Below are 19,505 nucleotides of genomic sequence, written 5' to 3'. Positions count from 1 at the left end.
AATCGTCCGTGCGCCGTAGCGAGGTGGGAGGGGGGTGTGTACAAAGTACAGGAGCATCTAAGAAAACGCATGTTTGTCGCGGATGCGAATTGCAGTATGTAGCGTGTACAACACTTTGCTATGCTGCACGCGGCGCGTCGTAACCGAAAACTCGTTTTTTAAAGACTGCTCACTTCATTGTGTTTTAACCTCAGTTGTAAAGGAATGTTTTAATGATCCCATGGGATACCCCTTGCAAACACGCTGCATATGGCGATTCACCTCCGCGAGAAACATGCCTCTATTAACAGTCAACGTAGCTCGGAGGTACATGACATTAACCTGACCTGCACTGCATGGGGCCTCTACGACAGACAAACATAAATGACGCCATTTTTTCTGTGTCGTCGCGTCCGAGTTGTTGGGCGTGGCCCTGCGAGTTGTCGTCGTATCCAATGGTCTTGGAGTTGGTGGGCGTGGCTCCTTCCTGTGTGCGCCATAGGTGTCTCACTTGTCGGCGGTTTAGTGAATCCACGCCCCTTCTGGTGTGCTTTTCATGGTTGTCTTGCCTTAGTGAATTATACAGTGGTGTGAAAAACTATTTGCCCCCTTCCTGATTTCTTATTCTTTTGCATGTTTGTCACACAAAATGTGTCTGATCATCAAACACATTTAACCATTAGTCAGATATAACACAAGTAAACACAAAATGCAGTTTTTAAATGATGGTTTTTATTATTTAGGGAGAAAAAAAAATCCAAACCTACATGGCCCTGTGTGAAAAAGTAATTGCCCCTGAACCTAATAACTGGTTGGGCCACCCTTAGCAGCAATAACTGCAATGAAGCGTTTGCGATAACTTGCAATGAGTCTTTTACAGCGCTCTGGAGGAATTTTGGCCCACTCATCTTTGCAGAATTGTTGCAATTCAGATTTATTTGAGGGTTTTCTAGCATGAACCGCCTTTTTAAGGTCATGCCATAGCATCTCAATTGGATTCAGGTCAGGACTTTGACTAGGCCACTCCAAAGTCTTCATTTTGTTTTTCTTCAGCCATTCAGAGGTGGATTTGCTGGTGTGTTTTGGGTCATTGTCCTGTTGCAGCACCCAAGATTGCTTCAGCTTGAGTTGACGAACAGATGGCCGGACATTCTCCTTCAGAATTTTTTGGTAGACAGTAGAATTCATGGTTCCATCTATCACAGCAAGCCTTCCAGGTCCTGAAGCAGCAAAACAACCCCAGACCATCACAGTACCACCACCATATTTTACTGTTGGTATGATGTTCTTTTTCTGAAATGCTGTGTTCCTTTTACGCCAGATGTAACGGGACATTTGCCTTCCAAAAGTTCAACTTTTGTCTCATCAGTCCACAAGGTATTTTCCCAAAAGTCTTGGCAATCATTGAGATGTTTCTTAGCAAAATTGAGACGAGCCCTAATTTTCTTTTTGCTTAACAGTGGTTTGCGTCTTGGAAATCTGCCATGCAGGCCGTTTTTGCCCAGTCTCTTTCTTATTGTGGAGTCGTGAACACTGACCTTAAGTGAGGCCTGCAGTTCTTTAGACGTTGTCCTGTCTTTTGTGACCTTTCAGATGAGTCGCCTCTGCACTCTTGGGGTAATTTTGGTCGGCCGGCCACTCCTGGGAAGGTTCACCACTGTTCCATGTTTTTGCCATTTGTGGATAATGGCTCTCACTGTGGTTTGCTGGAGTCCCAAAGCTTTAAAAATGGCTTTATAACCTTTACCAGACTGATAGATCTCAATTACTTCTGTTCTCATTTGTTCCTGAATTTCTTTGGATCTTGGCATGATGTCTAGCTTTTGAGGTGCTTTTGGTCTACTTCTCTGTGTCAGGCAGCTCCTATTTAAGTGATTTCTTGATTGAAACAGGTGTGGCAGTAATCAGGCCTGGGGGTGGCTACGGAAATTGAACTCAGGTGTGATACACCACAGTTAGGTTATTTTTTAACAAGGGGGCAATTACTTTTTCACACAAGGCCATGTAGGTTTGGATTTTTTTTCTCCCTAAATAATAAAAACCATCATTTAAAAACTGCATTTTGTGTTTACTTGTGTTATATTTGACTAATGGTTAAATGTGTTTGATGATCAGAAACATTTTGTGTGACAAACATGCAAAAGAATAAGAAATCAGGAAAGGGGCAAATAGTTTTTCACACCACTGTATATATAGATATTCATTACTTTTAAATTTTATTGTGTTTGTCACATCAATGCACATTCAGTACTAGCTTGGTGATACAAATTATACACGTGAGTAATCATTTAGCTGGTTTGGCTGCATTTCCCTGTTTGATCAAGGTCGTTGTCATTTCAGTTTCTACGAAATGTTAGATATGGATTGGTCAGTTGACGTAATATCTACATAAGTTCTTGCTTCAACTTTTCTTTTATAAATCCCAAGTTTTGTGTGGAAAGTTGTGTGTGCCTGTTTTTTGTGCCTTTGCATGTTTTGTAAATCTGACCCCAACTCCCCATGATCCTAAACTGGATACGTAAGATAGATAACGAATACATGTTTGATTTGTTGCATGAACATCCCTTAAAATTGAATGGCATCTCCTAATTCTGCTGGGTTGAGTTATGGCTCCACACGCCCAGGTAATGGAGATGAAGGATTCAGAAAATGAAGTTGAAAAAAGAAAATGAATTACTGCTGAAATCTATCAAGCTAAGGCCAGTAGGCAAATCATTCACATAATGCTGCTGTTTTAGTTGCTTTATAACTTGTAAGGGCTATCCGTTTTCCTTTCAATTCAAAGATGTAATAAGTTGAATAATATGAATTGTGTGTATTTGTTTACCTGCCTTGTGCCCCATGCTTGCTTAGATAGATTCCAAATTTCCCTCCAACCTTCCTTAGGAAAAATCAGGTTTTGAAAATAGATGGATGGATTACTTTTTTTTTGTTTATTATTTTTATTATTGTATAGTAAGTTTTCATTTGTTCACATTATTTAAACAAGCATTACAAATGACTGAAACAAAAAAAACTATATATTCAAGCTTAAGTTAATGTTGTTTTATGACAATAATGTGTGTCATGAGATTTTGAGTGTGATTCGGAGTAATGCTCATGCCTAAGGAAATGCTGACAAAGTGAATAAGTTCATTAATGATTTATTAACACAACATTTAGTGTATTTATTTCAGTACACAGGATGATCATGTATTTGGTATATGTACTTTGAAGAATGAAGAAATTTGCTAACAGTACCTTATAGAAAATAAACAATATTATGAAATACATACTGTATATGGTCATTGTAGGCATTACCTTATGCTTTTTGTACTTAAGGTGTAAATGTGGGAGTTTTGACAGCAATGTTCTTTGTGTGCAAGGCTATAAGCTGTGTTTGTTTTGGGCTTGGTTTGGGATATTCTATGCATGTAGTTTCAGGTTACATAAATAGAATTGGGTGGAGTTGTGGTGCTAGGACGGGCATTCGGGGTCCCCGTCAGTGTAACACATGGGCACGCTATACAGTCTCCATCTCCTGTTTCTTTTGAGCTACGCTAGCACCACTGCTCGCAGCTTATTGTCTGGTCATGAGGAATACACCTCATGTATTTCTCTCTCCTTCCTTGGCAGCTGGGCTCAAGGTGCAAAGCGCACCTCAAGTGTGTAACCTCATTATAATTCAGCTTTGGTGAATCTTCCTGCTTTCATTTTAAGGGTCATGCCACAAATCATCTTGTTTCTTTATCCTTGTCAAAATTCTTCCACTTATTCACTCATTCGTCCACACTTTTGATAATTGCCGCTGTTGTGCCAGTGTGTGTATGTATGTATGTGTATCTTTTTGTTATTATAAATAAATAAAAGAGAGAGATACAAATGAACTGACATAATTTCTAATGATCTCTCCTACATTCTGTCCAGAAATGATGTGACAGGTTCTGTTGTCAATCCTGTACTGGGAAAGCAAGTTATGAAAATAAATGCATGAAATGTACCAATAGGGTTGTTTTTTTTTCTCCCTTTTTCAGCTTGAGTTCACATGAAGCTTTTTCATTTGTTTTCTCTTTCTAGGACTATACCATATTTTACCAGAATTATTAGTGGAATAGATATTATGTTAAGTTGTGCTGTTCCAGTTTTTTTTTAAAATATAAATACTGAGTGACCACTGTATTAGGTATACATTCCTAGCACCTGCATTCTTTGATGCCTTGGTTCAGCAAGGCACAGGAAACAATTCTTGGGGGTTTTGGTCCATTTTGATATGGTAGTAACATACTGCTGATCTTTCAAGCACCCATTTGTGCTGTGATCTCCCATTTCACATTAACCCAATCATATTAGTTTGAGGTCTGGAGACTATGCAGGTACGCAGGTCTGTGCCTTTCTAAATGATGGCCAGTCAATTCAGATTACTACAGGTGAACTCCAAGTTTTAGACACATCTCAAAAGATATTTAAAGCAAATGGGGTGCACCTGACCTGATTTGGAGTGCCACAACAAAGTGTCTGAATACTTATAGAAGTGAGAGATTACAGTTTTTGATTTTTAGTAAAATTGTAAACATTTCTGGAAACATGTTTTCACTTTGTCATTATGGAATATTGAATGTAGCAACAATGAACAATTAATTCATTTAAAAGTAAATCTACAACACAGTAGTGTGCAGAAAGTGAAGAGCTCTGAATACTTTCTGAATTCACTGTTTGTGTGTTCACATGTTTGTTTCAGGTGGACTTGAGCTTTTGATGATGTTATTAGTTAACTGTATACTGTTTTGGTTTTTTAATTTTGGTGTATTTTTTGCTTTGTTTACAGGTTCCAAATGAAATTTTTCTATATCTGCCAGTTGGGCTACTGGTTACATGCTTTACCAGAGCTTTATTTCCAGAAGATCAAGAAGGTATGGCCTTTTTATATATATATATATATATATATATATATATATATATATATATATATATATATACCCTTGTGTTAAGTAATTGTCAGGAGCAAGCTTGAACAATGAAACATTTGAATCTCAACAAGTGTTTGGCACAATAATTCATTATGCACTTGCCCACTTACATGCTCTTTGGGAGATGCTGTGCTTGTTCGGTAACTGAGTGGAGCCCTCAGTATTAAAGGACTGAAATGCCTGCAGGTTTAATCAGTGTATTGGCTTGAAGAGCGCTTGATATAATGATGGTGAAATTACTTCATTCTTCAAACCTCCTCTCAACCTAACCTGACAGTGCTACATAATGAAGTGAAAGCAAACAAGTCAATTTATGATCACTAAATGTCACTCGAGTCCTATTTATTCTAATTTTTAAGCACTGGTGAATTTAAATGATGGTATTGAAAGGCAAAATGTGTTTGGATTAATATGAGTTTGTTATTAGATGAGTTCTTGAATCTGTTAATTGCATGCCTGGAGTAATTCCTATTCCCTTTAGTAATGTTTTCCCCTCTTAGATGGCTTTGTCATGTGATGTATAAAGCCCCATTTTGTTGTATTCTTTTAGCTTGTCTTATTTCATCATTCAGTAGTGTTACTCTCATCTACCTCATGTTTTACTGCTGCTTAGCTTCTTTTATTTTTGTGTTGACGGGAGTGATAAAGTGATTCTCCTTCACTTTGTACAGATTATTGTGCGGCCTTTTCCCCTTGTTGGTTTACCTGGAGGTAGAGGCCTTCTGTTTGTGGATTTTGCTACAGGCATACACATCAAAGGATTAGCACCATTAAACTTGGGACAGACTCCAGCCTTGAAGAGGGTATAATCATACACACACAGTCCCAAATAAAAGGCAACCGTCAATCTGATATGCATGGTTTTAGGATGTGACATGTAATGTTAACTTACAGAATTACAATAAATTTCATTAATCTAGTGTGTGTGTGTTTTTGAAATGACAAGCTCTACCCACTATGAACCTATGTTTGGATTAAGCGTATTTAAGAATAAATGCCTGGAAAGATATCAAAATCTTGCATAATGTGTTGACATCATAGGGTGGTTTTACACAAACTCAGTTCATCCAGTAGTTTGAACAAAAACTAATAGAAACCTTAATCAGCTACCAGAACACCTTATTTTGTTTTGTTTTTGGTAATGATGTGAAGTTAGGTGCTTAATCTAAAAAAAATATTAAAAGAGATGCGTAGATATTGGAATGGATGTAGAGTCTGGGATGTTTGTGAGTAACACTAACACATTGTTACTGCTTGTATCTTAATGTGCATCACAGGTACAGTATATTAATGGAAGCAATTATTAAGGAAAAGATCAAGTAGCATATGTCACAAACAGTCAAAATAAAATAACATGAGTTCAGATAAGCAGGTCGTGTTTCACTAATATGCTGGAATTCTATGAGGAAGCAACAAAAGTGTGTAATAAGTGAGGTGCTGATGATATTATTTCTTAATTTTCAGAAGGCTTTTGATAAGGTACAATATGAAAAGGTAGTGATCAAACCAAAGGAAATGGGGAATTTTAGGGCATGGTGTGTAGGTGGTACAAAAGTGGCTCAAACACAGTAGGCAAACAATTATGGGGGAGAGAGGGAATTTTTCAAAATTAGGTGATATTGAAATTGGTGTTCCCAAGGGATCAGTGTTGGGTCGTCTGTTCTTTTTTTTCTGCATATAATGTATATTCATCCAAATTATTAAAGAGGGACTTATTAAAATTTCATGCAACAAAAATTTGACCGTTAGTAAATGTAAGTGTGGGAGGTCTGAAACTTTGAATCACCTCTTATGATAAGGACCTAGGAGCCATAGTAGACTAATCACAGTGTACAGAAGTTATTCAGAGGACTAATAGGATGTTAGGTTATGTAGCACGACGTATGTAGTACAAGTCAATGGAGGTTATGCTTAAGTTGTATAACGCACTAATGAGGCCTGACCTGGAGTACTCTGTATTGTTGTGGTCTACATATTATATAAAAAAAAGACCTAGCAGTGCCAGAGAAAGTCCAGACGAGAGTATCTAGGATGATATTTGGACTGAGACATATGACCTATAAAGAGAGATGGAAGAAGCTGAACATTTTCATTTTAAGGAAACAGGTTAAGAGGTGTGTTTTGGCATGTAAAAGTGTCCATGTAAAGTACTTCAACCTATTTATGTTGGTGGACAAGTTAATGCTGGGAGTGCCTAAATTATTAGTCTTTATATTCACCACACATTACTTACCTATGTAACAATCCTATCTCAAACACACAAATCAAACAGTGCAATATGACCGAGGCTAGCAACCTCTTTTTCAAAAGCTTAGCAATTTTTAGTAATTTAAAGGGGTTCATGGAGTGCAGAAAGTATGATTCCAATGCCTGTCACATGTTAATTGAATGATCTTTGTTAGAAATTAACAGGTGCTTAATATTTGAACAACAGCTGAGGACTGGTAGGAGTACTGAGGATAAACACTTTTTAAGCAAGAGTGCAGTGGCGTAGTCGGTTTTACGAGTGATCAGACAGAAAAGTCAGCTGTGTGGAGTGATCTGAGATGAATAAGAGAAAGAAGGGTGTGTTCATGCTGTGGAGCAACAGTGATTCAAAATAGAAGGAAAGAAGGAGTTTTAAAGAGCTTTGATTTGCGAAGGAGTGAAGAGCATGTGGGGTGAAGCAGCGAGTACAAATGGAAATATATCAAGAAGGTTGTAATGTGGGCTGTGCTGACCTCCACTCAGAGAGTACGAGGAGCAGAACGTGGCATGAGGATAGTGCATCGACAGCTGGTGATGGTGAAGGACAGCTTGTAGGAATAGCACTTGGCAGTACAGCATGGCAAGGTGAGGTGGCGACAGACTCTGCTCCTACAGAGCATAGACGATGAAGGCCACTGGAAATAACTTAGGGTTGCTGGAGTGAGAGAGTAGGTGTAGAGTCGATTAGAGCTTTAAAGTGCACATACCTGTGCTAGCTACAGGTGGACAGCGTGTATCCTAGTGATGCGCATTAGAGGTTGCCTCTTCTGGTGTCGGCGTAACTGCGGTGTGGAGGTGTACTCTTTAGAGTATGTCTAGTTCATTTAAAGAAGCCCATTTTATGGAAGACATTTTAATGATTTGTTTTTAATGAATTCCTGGGTTTTACCTGTTTTATTCACTGAACAGATTTGAACATTATTTATGGTCATGTTTAATGGATTAATTTGCCATCTTACAAAATAAACTATGTAAACTCTTTGCACCTTTTAAACAAAAGCCTTACTTTTTATGTCTGTTACTTGCCACTGTGTACATCTTGGTTTATGTAGTGCTAGAGGGTCAACACAACATTTGAGTGTTGGGAATTCCCTGGTGCAGGTACCTGTGGCAAGGGCCAGAACCTGGCTACTTCATGGTTACCTCTAAAATGTTGACTGCTTAAACAGCTGAACAATTCTAACAAAAAGGGCAGAGCTTTCACCTGAACAACAATGCAAGACATACTGTAACAAGGCCAGATCTCTACCCTTGAAAGAACTAAATGAATACTACCTCATAAAAAAAAAAAAAAAAGTGCATTGGAGCAAATCAGTCAACAAGGTAAATTTCAATGAGGAAATATTCAAACTTTAATTATTACTTAGCAGGTAAAACAGGTGATAAATACTAGTCAAAAGTAGAAGAAAATATACAACCTTAGTGATTCGAATCAGTGTCCATACACCAAGCTTTGCTTCAGTATAACCAGGAGAGAGAGGTGTCCATGTAATTTAAAGAGTCCGCTGCTCTTAATCTAACTGAGGCATTCTTCAAAAGCATACACCATCATAATGTTGCTTTTGTGGCTCTCCCTTTGATAGAGCACATATTAGGTGGCACTGCACTTTCGTAACATGATGATCTGTTGCAGATTCAGGACTGCCTATGCTATATCTCTCATACAAACACTGCATTGTCTTTTCTCAATTTCATCTGCCTCACTTTTTCTTAACTCAATAGCTGTATAGCAACTACATCTGTCAATAGCTGTATTTTTTCTTATACCATGGTTTGATGGCTATTTTTAGTAAATGACGTTAGTAATAATTGGGGAGGCTGAGAATTTTCCTTGGAATATGATGAAAGTTAACTTGAACTTATTTTAAGCTAATTATGAGATGTATAGTAAAAAAAAGTTCCAAACTCCTCTTTTTCCAAGTAAATATATACACACTGATTAGTTTTTCTAACCTTAAAAATAAATAACACTTCACCCTAATGTTTATTTTACACTTGAGTATCCTTCCCATAATGCTTGTGTTATTTGCATATGGCAGAATTCAATACTGTTAAAATACATTGTTTATTCCATTAAGTTTGTTTAGCTGATGGTTCAAAAGAAGAACAGATCTAGTGGACCAAAGAGTTCTCAAGTTTGACCCACAGCATCTTCTAAAACTTTTAACCTTCTCTCTAGTCCTTTATTTAAATTTCTTAATTTACTTACCTACCACCTTCCGGCCCAAATCTTCATCTGTCCCTGACAGTATGATGTAATCATTGAGCTAAATCGCCTGCTTGACAGGACCTCATATCCTGTGCCTGCATTTACTTTCTTCTAAACCTTTTCCCTAACTCTTAATGATGTACAATTAAAAGAAATGCTAATTTCCCTTATGAGTTCTATAGTACAGCTATAGTCTGGTCACGTAGTTTGTTCACTTAAAATGCCTCTTGTAATATTTCATCTTGAGTACTTTGAGTTTTACTTAATAAAAAAAAATGAATCCCTGTTACAATGTGATGTGTTCGTGTTTTAAATTTATGAAGGGAATTAACACAGTGAATTCTAGATATTACTTAGAGATTCTTCCAACAGGAACACAGACATCAAGATTAGTGATCAAATTAAAAGAAACAGGAATTCAATGAGTAGGAGGGTGCAAAAGTGGCTGAAACAGAGGAAGCAGAGGGTTATGGAAATTTAACAGGAAGGTTTGCACGAATGTTAGTTCTTTGTCACACAAACTATATATACATGGAGTGAATTACCAAGTACTACTTGTAGAGAGCTGGACTTTAGGGACCTTCAAATTTCAATCTGTTATTTTGGACAATCTACAGTAGATGAATAGGATTGCTGATCTTCTTGGGCTAAGTGACTTGTTCTTGTCACAATTGTTCTAATGTCTGTGTGTTTCTTTTAGGAAGAAATTCCTCACCAGCTTATTTACATCAGCCTTTACCTCCTCCACATCACAGGAGCGTATCTCTTGAAGTAAGCAAGATATCAAACTGTGATACTATTGTAAAAGAGAGGACACACCATCAAAAGCCAGCTGCGTAACTCATCTGTTTTGTTTTATCTTTAGCCTTAACCGCCTGGGCCTTGTCCTCCTGGTTTTGCACTACTTCGTTGAGCTTCTTTTCCATGTCTCCCGCCTTCTGTATTTTAGTAATGAAAATAGACAAGCAGGGTAAGCTCTTTTTGCTTTGTGTTAAACCTGCATGTTTTTTGTATAATATGTAGCAAGGACATGGCATCAGCCAAGAGTAATGCTTTCTGACACATTTTGTCTTAATGTTTAACTTCCGTTGATGCATGTCAGAAGAGCATAGATTTAAAAAATTCCAAATTATGTCCACTATTGTACAATTTGCACTATAGGCAGGATTATATTTAATGTGGGACAGTCCAGTGTTTCTTGCAGACATTATTTCTTGCTGGTGGAGTAATGTGGGCATGTCAGCAGTCATAGCCACATTGACAAAAATGTCAAATGGAGTAAGGAATGGCAATAACCATTTTATCGGGGTTGCTCTGCTATTTTGTTTGCCTTTGGGGGAATTTTTGGAGTAGGTAGTAGCCTTCAGGAAGAAACTGATGGTTTCCCACCATTGCAGTATATTAAAAAAATAAATTACTGGAGAAAACTCCATAAACTCACATGTGCTACAGCCATTTTTCAGTCCATCCAAACAGAATTAGATGCAGCTACTTAAACACCCTGGATGCTAATAGGAAAAAAAAGCAAAAAGTCTTTTAGTCCCCTATTAGCAATAATATGCATATTTAGCACTTTATCATGGAAGACTAGAGGTAAGGTTTCTTTCCACTGGTGTATTAGAAATTAAGTGCCGTTTAGATTCTTTTATTTTTATACAGTAGTCCAAACATTTATATAATGTAATGAGAAGCATGTTCTTTATAATTGTTTACAGAAAAGAGGTGTTTTCTCTCTGACTTCGTTAAATGGGTAGGTATGTGGGGAGTTTCTAACATTCTGATGACTATTTTTGCTGTTGCAGTTTCACGATTTGGGCTGTCCTCTTTGTCCTTGGCCGGCTGCTCACACTGTCTCTGTCTGTCCTCACTGTTGGGTTTGGTCTTGCTGGAGCTGAGAACCAGGGCCTAGATCTTGCATCTGGAAACTTCAATGTGCTTTTTGTTAGGTATGTCTTTAAATAACTACTGAATGAATTGTTTAAGTATACTAAAACTTGCTGAAAATATAAACTGTATTAAATTTGTTAGTATTAATAAATATTTACATCTGTGGGAATTTTACTTGAATGCAATAGTATGTTTTATGCCCATACTGCGTATAATTTATTCATGTAGCTAGAACAGGGAGGTGCGTGCATACAGTATGTCCAATAGGCAAATAACGCTCAAGTGTTTTCAAAAAAGAACAATCTGATATCCTAAGTCTGTTCCCTTTTCAAAGTAACCTGCTTTATACTTAACTAGCCATCCCCCTGTGGCTTCACCCGTATATTAGTGAAACAGGACAGTGACGAGGGCCCTGCCCAGCTCTCTACTCCTGACATCACTCTTCTCCCTTCCCTTGGCCCACACCCACTATTAACTCGAACATATTGCCCCTGCAAGCAAATTATAAATCTTTATGTGATGAGAAAGTTGCAAAATCAACCGGAATGTTCAAGCAAATTATAGAAAAAAACCTGCTCTAAATCCATTAAGTAGTTCTCTCGTGAAAAGCAGACAGACATACAAACAGTTCGGAAAAACTATATTAAATTTTGTGCTTGGACCACATAATTTTTTAAACAGTTTCTTAGCGAGCACCTATGGGCCAAGGGTAACCTACATTCCAAATTTCAAGTCCTCATGGTTCAGGAGATTTCATGATAAGTGAGTCAGTGGTATTTGACAGTCCCAAAACTTTCTATGACTCTGAGTCGAGTTTGTGACACTATGTCACAAACTCGACTCGGAGTCACAGAAAGTTTTGTGACTGCCACACGTGTATTTGGTATCCTGGCTGCAAAGTCACAAAATGTATACAGCACTGATGTTCACAAAACCAAGTCCAAAACAGAACTGAGGGAATAGGGAAAAGGTGGAGGCTTTTAAAGGAGATGACAGGAAGTGAGATCAAAGGGGTTGGGCACATGAAGATCTTCAGCCATAGGCTCGAGCCCAGACGTGACGTCAAAAGGGCCTGGTGGAATCTCTCGAGAATGGTCTGCAGGAAATGGAGAAAAAGAATCGGTGCACTGACTCGAGCCCTTAAGCTGCCTCCCATGCGCATATACACATCTTGCACTATTTCACAAATACTACAGTAACTTGCAGCAGTATTTTTTTATTTTTTTTTTTACCCATCATTTTCAAATACCAAGGCCATTGCTGTAATGTTCGTATCAAGCTTTAAGAAGAAGGTGCACCAGTTTGTAGGCCTAAATCGCACCTATTTGTGTACAGAAAAGACCATTAACACGTCTGTGTTCCTGGGGTTTTTTTTTTTTTTTCTTCTACATTGGTTTATGTTTTGAATGCTCTTTAATACATATAGGATGATGAATTTACATGCACTAAATTTACATATCAGCCTGGCATTTTGTATTTAAATAAAGTTTTCTAGTGGAGAATAGTAAAGCTAAGTTTTTTTTGTTGTTTTTTCACATGCAGACTTTCTGTCCTATGTGGTTTGTGGTCATCTAGTAGTACGATGCCAGCTTTGCCTGTTAAGATGGCAATCATGGTGATTGTAGTCCTGATGATGCACTGGAGACACAGATGATTTTGGGTAAATTCCTCCATGGTGCATGATTGTGCATCTATGTGTGGAAAATATGCAGCATGATACTTTTACTTCATATGCTGTACATTTCCTATTTATATAGGGGCCTTTTGTGATGGGGTCAAAATTTTATTTTGGGCAATCCATGCTGTCTGTCTGTGGACATGGTATGACATGAATGAAACTTGGCACTGTTGTTAGCACTATAAAATGCTAGAATCTTTTTGATCTTGGGGGGAAAAAATTTTTTAATAGAGCCATTTTGCACACATTTGTGCCCAAAGTATGGCATAATTGAGGAAATTGAATCTAATTTTTTTTCAACAATACACAGACTTTGTTTTAAATTTAAGATTTTTTGGTGAATGCACATATCCTTAAATTGTTTATTAATCTGTTCAGTTCCACACTTTTATATATTTGGGTTCTGCACTTTCAGATAATGTAATAACCTTCTAGATATTTGCAAGATATGATCTGTGGGTGTTTTTGGCTTAAATTGTTCGTGTGGATTGTGTTTTCACTTACTGTGGTGGTTTCTGTGAAGAAAACTAAATGTGTATGTATTTTAATGCCATAACTGAAGCAGAAATTCCTACATTTCATGGTGCAGCCACCATTTTAGAAAGTGTCAAAACTGTCTAAGTAATGTTTTCTGTGAGCCAATAGTTCCAAACAGTCCTTTACTTCTCTAGTATACAATGGCATTCTGTGTCATTAAGCACTTCAGACAACTATGTAGGCTTGTTTATATTCTTTTCATCATCTTTCTTCTTGTCATTGTCCAGAATCACTGTGCTTGCTGTCATCTGTATAACCCAAGTCTACATGATGAGGAAATTCATCAGCTTTCAGTTAAGGAGGTGGAGAGAGCACGCTCAGACCCAAACTGTCAAAAGAAAATCTGCTCCAGCGAAAAGTAAATCAAGAAAAGGTTTGTCAGTATACATTACTCTGTTTTTAATATTTGGTGTGCAGAAATATCCAAAATGAAATAACAAAGTAAGTGGTGTAATGCCACTAAACAATGCAACAGTAGTAAATGACAGCATTTTGTGTCCATTAAGGGGTTCTTTTACAAAAGTAGAATTAATTTGCCAGGCAATAAATGTTTTCCAAACCCCTCTGCAAACCAAAAACTGTCGCTTTAAAAAGTAAAAGATTGCACTTGGATTGTTTTTCTTTTTGAAGACATATGCTAACAACCATACAATTGGCAAAAGAAGCTCATTGGAAAAAACTGTTAATTCTTTTTCAAGTTAAGTCTTTCTCTAATTTATAATGGGACAGTTGCTTGTAAGCCAGAGTTCAGGATTGAGCAAAATCAAGACAATGGTTTCCTTTAAAGTGGTTTTCCTTTCTTCACAAGTTGGTAAGCTTTTGTTCTTCACATATTGACAAGCAATCACAAATTTAAACCAGTATTCTAAATCCAGCCAATCAGGGTTGTACATTTCTTGTTTAACCAAGTCTCTGTTTGTTTAGCCTGTTCCAATACATTTTTCAGAAGCTCCTAGTATTTACTCAGTAGATAAAATATGAGAATCCAGAAATGCAAACTATATAACATGTTGAGTCATCAATGGCAACAAGATATACAAAGCTGTTTTCATCACACTAAGAGATCAAACATGGTTCTAGCACTCGCATATTACGCATGTTTTTAATCACAAACCATAGTGACATACCGATCCATAAACACAGACAAGTGCATCAGCTATTGGACGCAGTTAGAACTTTAATCGTAGCAAACACAGTTAGTCGGACACAAAACATCGATGCTAGCACAATAAAAGGTGAAGAATTTAATCATTTTTATGGTGTAATCATAATATAAGCAACAGTATCAGATTAATACTGGCAAATATATAAATATGTGTTTGTGTATATCAATATGATGAAAAGAATGTCTGTCTGGGTAAATGTTCCCTGTATAGTCCTACACTCTTTGACTGATCTGGATCAAATTTTGCATAGTTGCTCTCTAGGACCGTACAGACAAGGTGAACACATAATTTTGACGAGTGGGTAAATTCCCCCAGGGAGCAAGTGAAACAACTGAACACAGAATGAAGCCAGATAAGAAGTAAAAATGACCGGAGCTTAACATTACTTACCCTGGCAAAGTTGTGTGATGCTTTTATCTGCTGTAATATAAAAAGGAGTATCATGCTCTTTTGCGGGGGGTGTTGGGTGAGGTTTGATGAAGAGTGAAAGTTCAGAGCAACACAAAAGAGAATCCAAGGGTGGTTATTTAACTCCTGCTTTGTCAGCTTTTCTTTGTAGTTTAAGCGTTACGAAGTGTCCACCTTGAACTAGGAGGGCGAAGCAGACATGACAGTATTCATGATTAGAACCCAGCAAGGAGTTGTTACTGCAATTCTGAAATGCAGCCAGACCCCAAAAAGAATAAATTCTCGACTCATGACAGCAGAGACATTGATAGAGAGGCAGTGTGGATTAAGGATGGGAAAGCTAGCAATAACCACAGGGTCACCATTTAAAAACACATAAACCTTTGATTTTGGTTTAACCGTTTACTGTTAAAGTACTACTGCTAGAGTGTTCTGTGCCAGTACACTTTTAAGAGCACATTTCAACAAAAATGTAATTGAGTTGAACTTTTAAATTTGTATTTTTCTTAATTTTTCAGATTGCTCTCTAAATCTTTTGTGATTTAGGGCATCCTTTGTGGTTGAGACCCTTGCTTTTCAAAACTCCCATCTCCGTTCATATCCTTTTGACCTTCCTCTTGGCCTCACCAACTCCACATCAGTCATCCTCTACCTTTTGCTGCAGATGCCCAAATCATTTTAGTGGTTTCTCCTCAACACAAAACCTATCAACTCTACATTTCTCTTCATCTCATTTAGTGAAACTCCACAAAATGATCATTCTCCTCTATATTCCTTACAGCTTTGTATCATGTTCCCTCATTGGCCACATGTCACTTCCGTGAAGTATAGCACTCCTCTCATAGCTTTCATATACTGTAGTTTTTATACATTTAACACTTCAGTGTCAGAGAATCTTTTTGAAGTCCGAATGCAGGACAGCTCCCACGCATCTCTTGCCCTGACTAATACCACACTGACCCAAATAGCAGAACTTCTCTACTTTCTTAAAAGAAAAGCCAATGCCAGTATCCACATTTATACTTACTACATTGGCAATACACATGCCCATTCCATGCCTCCTGCCCCTCCACTTCCACCCATCACTTTGCTATTTATTGCTGCTAAATTAATTTATTTTCTCTTCCAAACTGGCTTACCATTTCAGAATTTTCTCTAACGATACTTTTTTTTTTTTCCATCAAAAGATTATTTACTCCACACACTTCTCTGGTCACCACCTAAATCATTATCGGGAAACGAAACCAACTCTGAATGAAACCTTAGTGCAGTCCCACCTTCACGTCAAAACTTTCGATGCCCCTATCTGTTGTCCTTGAGCTCTTAATATTACCGCTGACACTAATCATCCATCCACACCTAACTTTCTCACCTCCTTTCATAGAGTCCTATCAGATACCTTCTCCAGATCTATAAATGTATAATGCAGCTTCTTGTCATTTGCCTGAAAAAGATTGCACCAGTGTAACGCTTTTTCATAACTTTAATTAGTAAACTTTACAGATATTTACAATAGATGCATAGTCTCAGCTTATTAGGTAGTGCAAAAAGATACAAGGTAATAAATAAATCTGCAAAGAAGTAAGGAAATATTGTAGAATATTTGTTGAATGAAGGCATGTGAGAGGAAGAGGAAAAGATAAGAGAAACTTGTAGGTGAACACCAGAGGCAGGGAAGGCTTGCACTGTGTGTGCCAGTAGAGGTGGGTTGAAGAGTCTTTGCAGAATCCTTGGCACTCCTTGTCAGCACAGCGAAAAAGCAATCAGGAATATCGAAGAAGTGTCAGAGAGAGCCACAAGATGGCTGTAGATCAAGAAGGGGCATCTGAGGACTACATAGGCTGCTTACTCACAACTTGGGGCCTGATCAGTCCTTGCTGGGTCACCTGGATAAGGGGCTGTGATTGTGGAAAGACCTGAAACACTCTGTGACCTGATATACAAACACTATTGATGTGACCAAGGACATCACAAGAAGTGTGAAACAATTAGTGAATGACTTACTATGGAAGGTTAAAAAATGTTAAAAGAAGATTGTCATGATTTTTGTTAATCATAATGTATAATGCATGTCACATTTAGATCACTTTGAAAATGGAGGAAAAATGAGAATTGTTAAAACCACAAGCAGCAGAGAGACAATGAGTTTGAATTGTAAAGGCAAACTTCCTCTTTACCTTCAAAATGATGCATGCCCATAAAAGAAATGCTAATTTTTGTTGTTGTTGTTTTCCAGCTAATGGAGTGAATGGATCACTAACAGCCAATGGAGCCGATTCCCCACGTGCCAAGAAAGAGAAGTCTTCATAACTTAAACTTTGGAGCTACTGAACAGCATTCTTGCCTGGAACAAGCCATTTTAGTTCTCATTCTCCGTTTGGACACTTTACCACCCAAAAGTGAGATCATAGAAGAAGAAGAGAAAAAAAAATAAGAATGGGGACATTTTTCATTTGTTGTCTGAAATAAAACCGAGCTTTTGGCCAAATTTATAAGAAAACATGATGCTAAATATTCAAGCGTTACCATTTGACCCAAAAAAAAAAAAGTCTAAACATCAAATGGCACAGAACATAATTTGTTTTCATTCTTGATCCTCAGATCATTCTTTTGTTGTTTTCTGAGATGTGAAAATGGATAAACTTTGGAAGACATTCCTCCAGTATTTTTATTTCTATAGCCAGTGAGTCAAGGAGATTACTAGAAAAGTAATGTAGGTAAGGTTTTCATGCTTCAGCAGTTTAACTTGCTGCCTTTTTGCAAGATTTGAAGAAGTGTTAATGATGCATTCTCATTTTCCCCCCATTATTGTTATAATACCCAAAAAAAACATGATTAACTTCCAGAAACGTGATGATCTGAAGTATCTTAAATGACAGAATTTATTGTCATAAGTCCTGTCATATTGTCACCATCCTTTTTGTTTGTATCTTCTCGCCCCTTTATGGATTTACTTTTAAACAGTCGGCCACTCTGCCAGAATATGGAAGTAAAAAGATGCTTTTCACTTTGCAGTTGGCTGGCGAGCTTTGATGTAGTCACTAAGCGGATGTCCGTCGTTTTGTCTCTTCATGAGATCGTTTTTCTAAGACTTGCCAATCACACACATTATGAGATTTCTGAGTGTGCTTTTCACTGAACCCTCCGTCTCAGTTTTGGGTGATGTCCATGTAATAATGTAGATCTTTAAAGTCGATAACATGAGTGGAAACACGTGTGCTCTTTGTCTAGTTTAACTTTTCTGTGAAATGACCACAGATGTCCTCATATTTAAGGGCTAGGTTTTACGCTGGACCAAAAGAGGTAGCCTGATAACAGAATACATTAATTTTACAAGTTCCATGTTAAAATATTGTCAGACCTGACACCGTTTTCAAAAGGGGGTATTTTATACCTTTTTGTGATTGTGGTTCTCTCAATAGTATTTTTTTAATGAATGTGGGTTTGGTTTGGTTAGGAGTGGGAGATGAAATTGTGCAGAATGGAAAATGACTGCAGATGCACTGCACCACCAGCATTTTATAGCACATGACATTTTCTTACTTTATTTTTATATCATAACGCACATCTTAGTGTCGTACAAATATCCATTCAGCAGGGCGAGGTGCTGCAGCTGTGTCTGGAGGTAAACATTTAGTAGTAATTTATGACTGATATCCATAATGAAAAGGGGGTTTTGTATGAGCCTCAATTTTAATAAATAAGCACACAATACAGGGTGGTCCAGATCTAATTATGCAGATCCAGATCGTCTGGATGACTTTGATTTATGCTGGGACGATTCTTCATGTCGTCAGTTCGCACACTTCTCGATGGTCCGGGAAGTTAAAGCGTAATGAAAATTGTATAATTAGATTTGGACCACCCTATACATTAGGGAATGCTCATTTATAATTCAAGCCATGTGGGGTTTTTTTTGTTCTCCACCCCCCAGCCACATCATCCAATTTTTTTTTATTTTGCAAGGCACAGTGCTACAAGATACAAATTAATGAAAGTGTAAAAATAATTTATAACTGCTATTTTTTTCTGAACTTCACATATTTCAGCAAAGCTTGGTCCAAGTATTTTTTAAAAAGCAATCTGCTGTAAATAATAAATGTTTTGTTGAAACAAGCCTTTGTTATTCTTCGGTGATCTTAAAGAGCGTTTGTTCAGCAGTGGTCATGTTTTCTCAAGAATGAGATTATATTCGAGTGCGTGCGGGTGAGGCACAGTAAGAACAGTTAAAAGCAGCTGATAATTGCTGGCTCTCGACTCTTTAGAGTACCCGCGCAAGATTTCTTCTTTCATGACAACTTAATTCCACACTACGTATTTCTGCCTAATTCTAAATGCAGTGTATACCGTAGGCTTGATTTGTGGAGGGTCTTTACTGGAATATCAAGCGAGAACTTTGAAGTTTTGATTGCATTTTTAGACACACCTGTTTAAATATGTAATTAAAG

The 19,505-nt window shown here is 37.5% G+C and overlaps 1 protein-coding gene across 1 annotated transcript in view; it reads left to right on the top strand.

Moving 5' to 3' along the window:
* tram1 (translocation associated membrane protein 1) overlaps nt 1-19,163 on the top strand; it is a 45,471-nt gene extending 26,308 nt beyond the window's left edge. Inside the window, exons 6-11 of the mRNA XM_039754636.1 lie at nt 4,784-4,868; nt 10,082-10,152; nt 10,247-10,351; nt 11,184-11,327; nt 13,711-13,856; nt 17,294-19,163. Coding sequence (XP_039610570.1) covers nt 4,784-4,868; nt 10,082-10,152; nt 10,247-10,351; nt 11,184-11,327; nt 13,711-13,856; nt 17,294-17,367 — 625 coding nt within the window. The 3' untranslated portion in view covers nt 17,368-19,163. The remainder of the gene's footprint in view (nt 1-4,783; nt 4,869-10,081; nt 10,153-10,246; nt 10,352-11,183; nt 11,328-13,710; nt 13,857-17,293) is intronic.
* Nucleotides 19,164-19,505: the final 342 nt, after the last annotated feature.

This window comes from Polypterus senegalus, chromosome 5 (assembly GCF_016835505.1).
Source record: "Polypterus senegalus isolate Bchr_013 chromosome 5, ASM1683550v1, whole genome shotgun sequence".
Classification (NCBI taxonomy): domain Eukaryota; kingdom Metazoa; phylum Chordata; class Cladistia; order Polypteriformes; family Polypteridae; genus Polypterus; species Polypterus senegalus.
The sequence above is the reverse complement of the archived record's forward strand: the minus strand, read 5'-3'. Positions and strand labels throughout refer to the sequence as shown.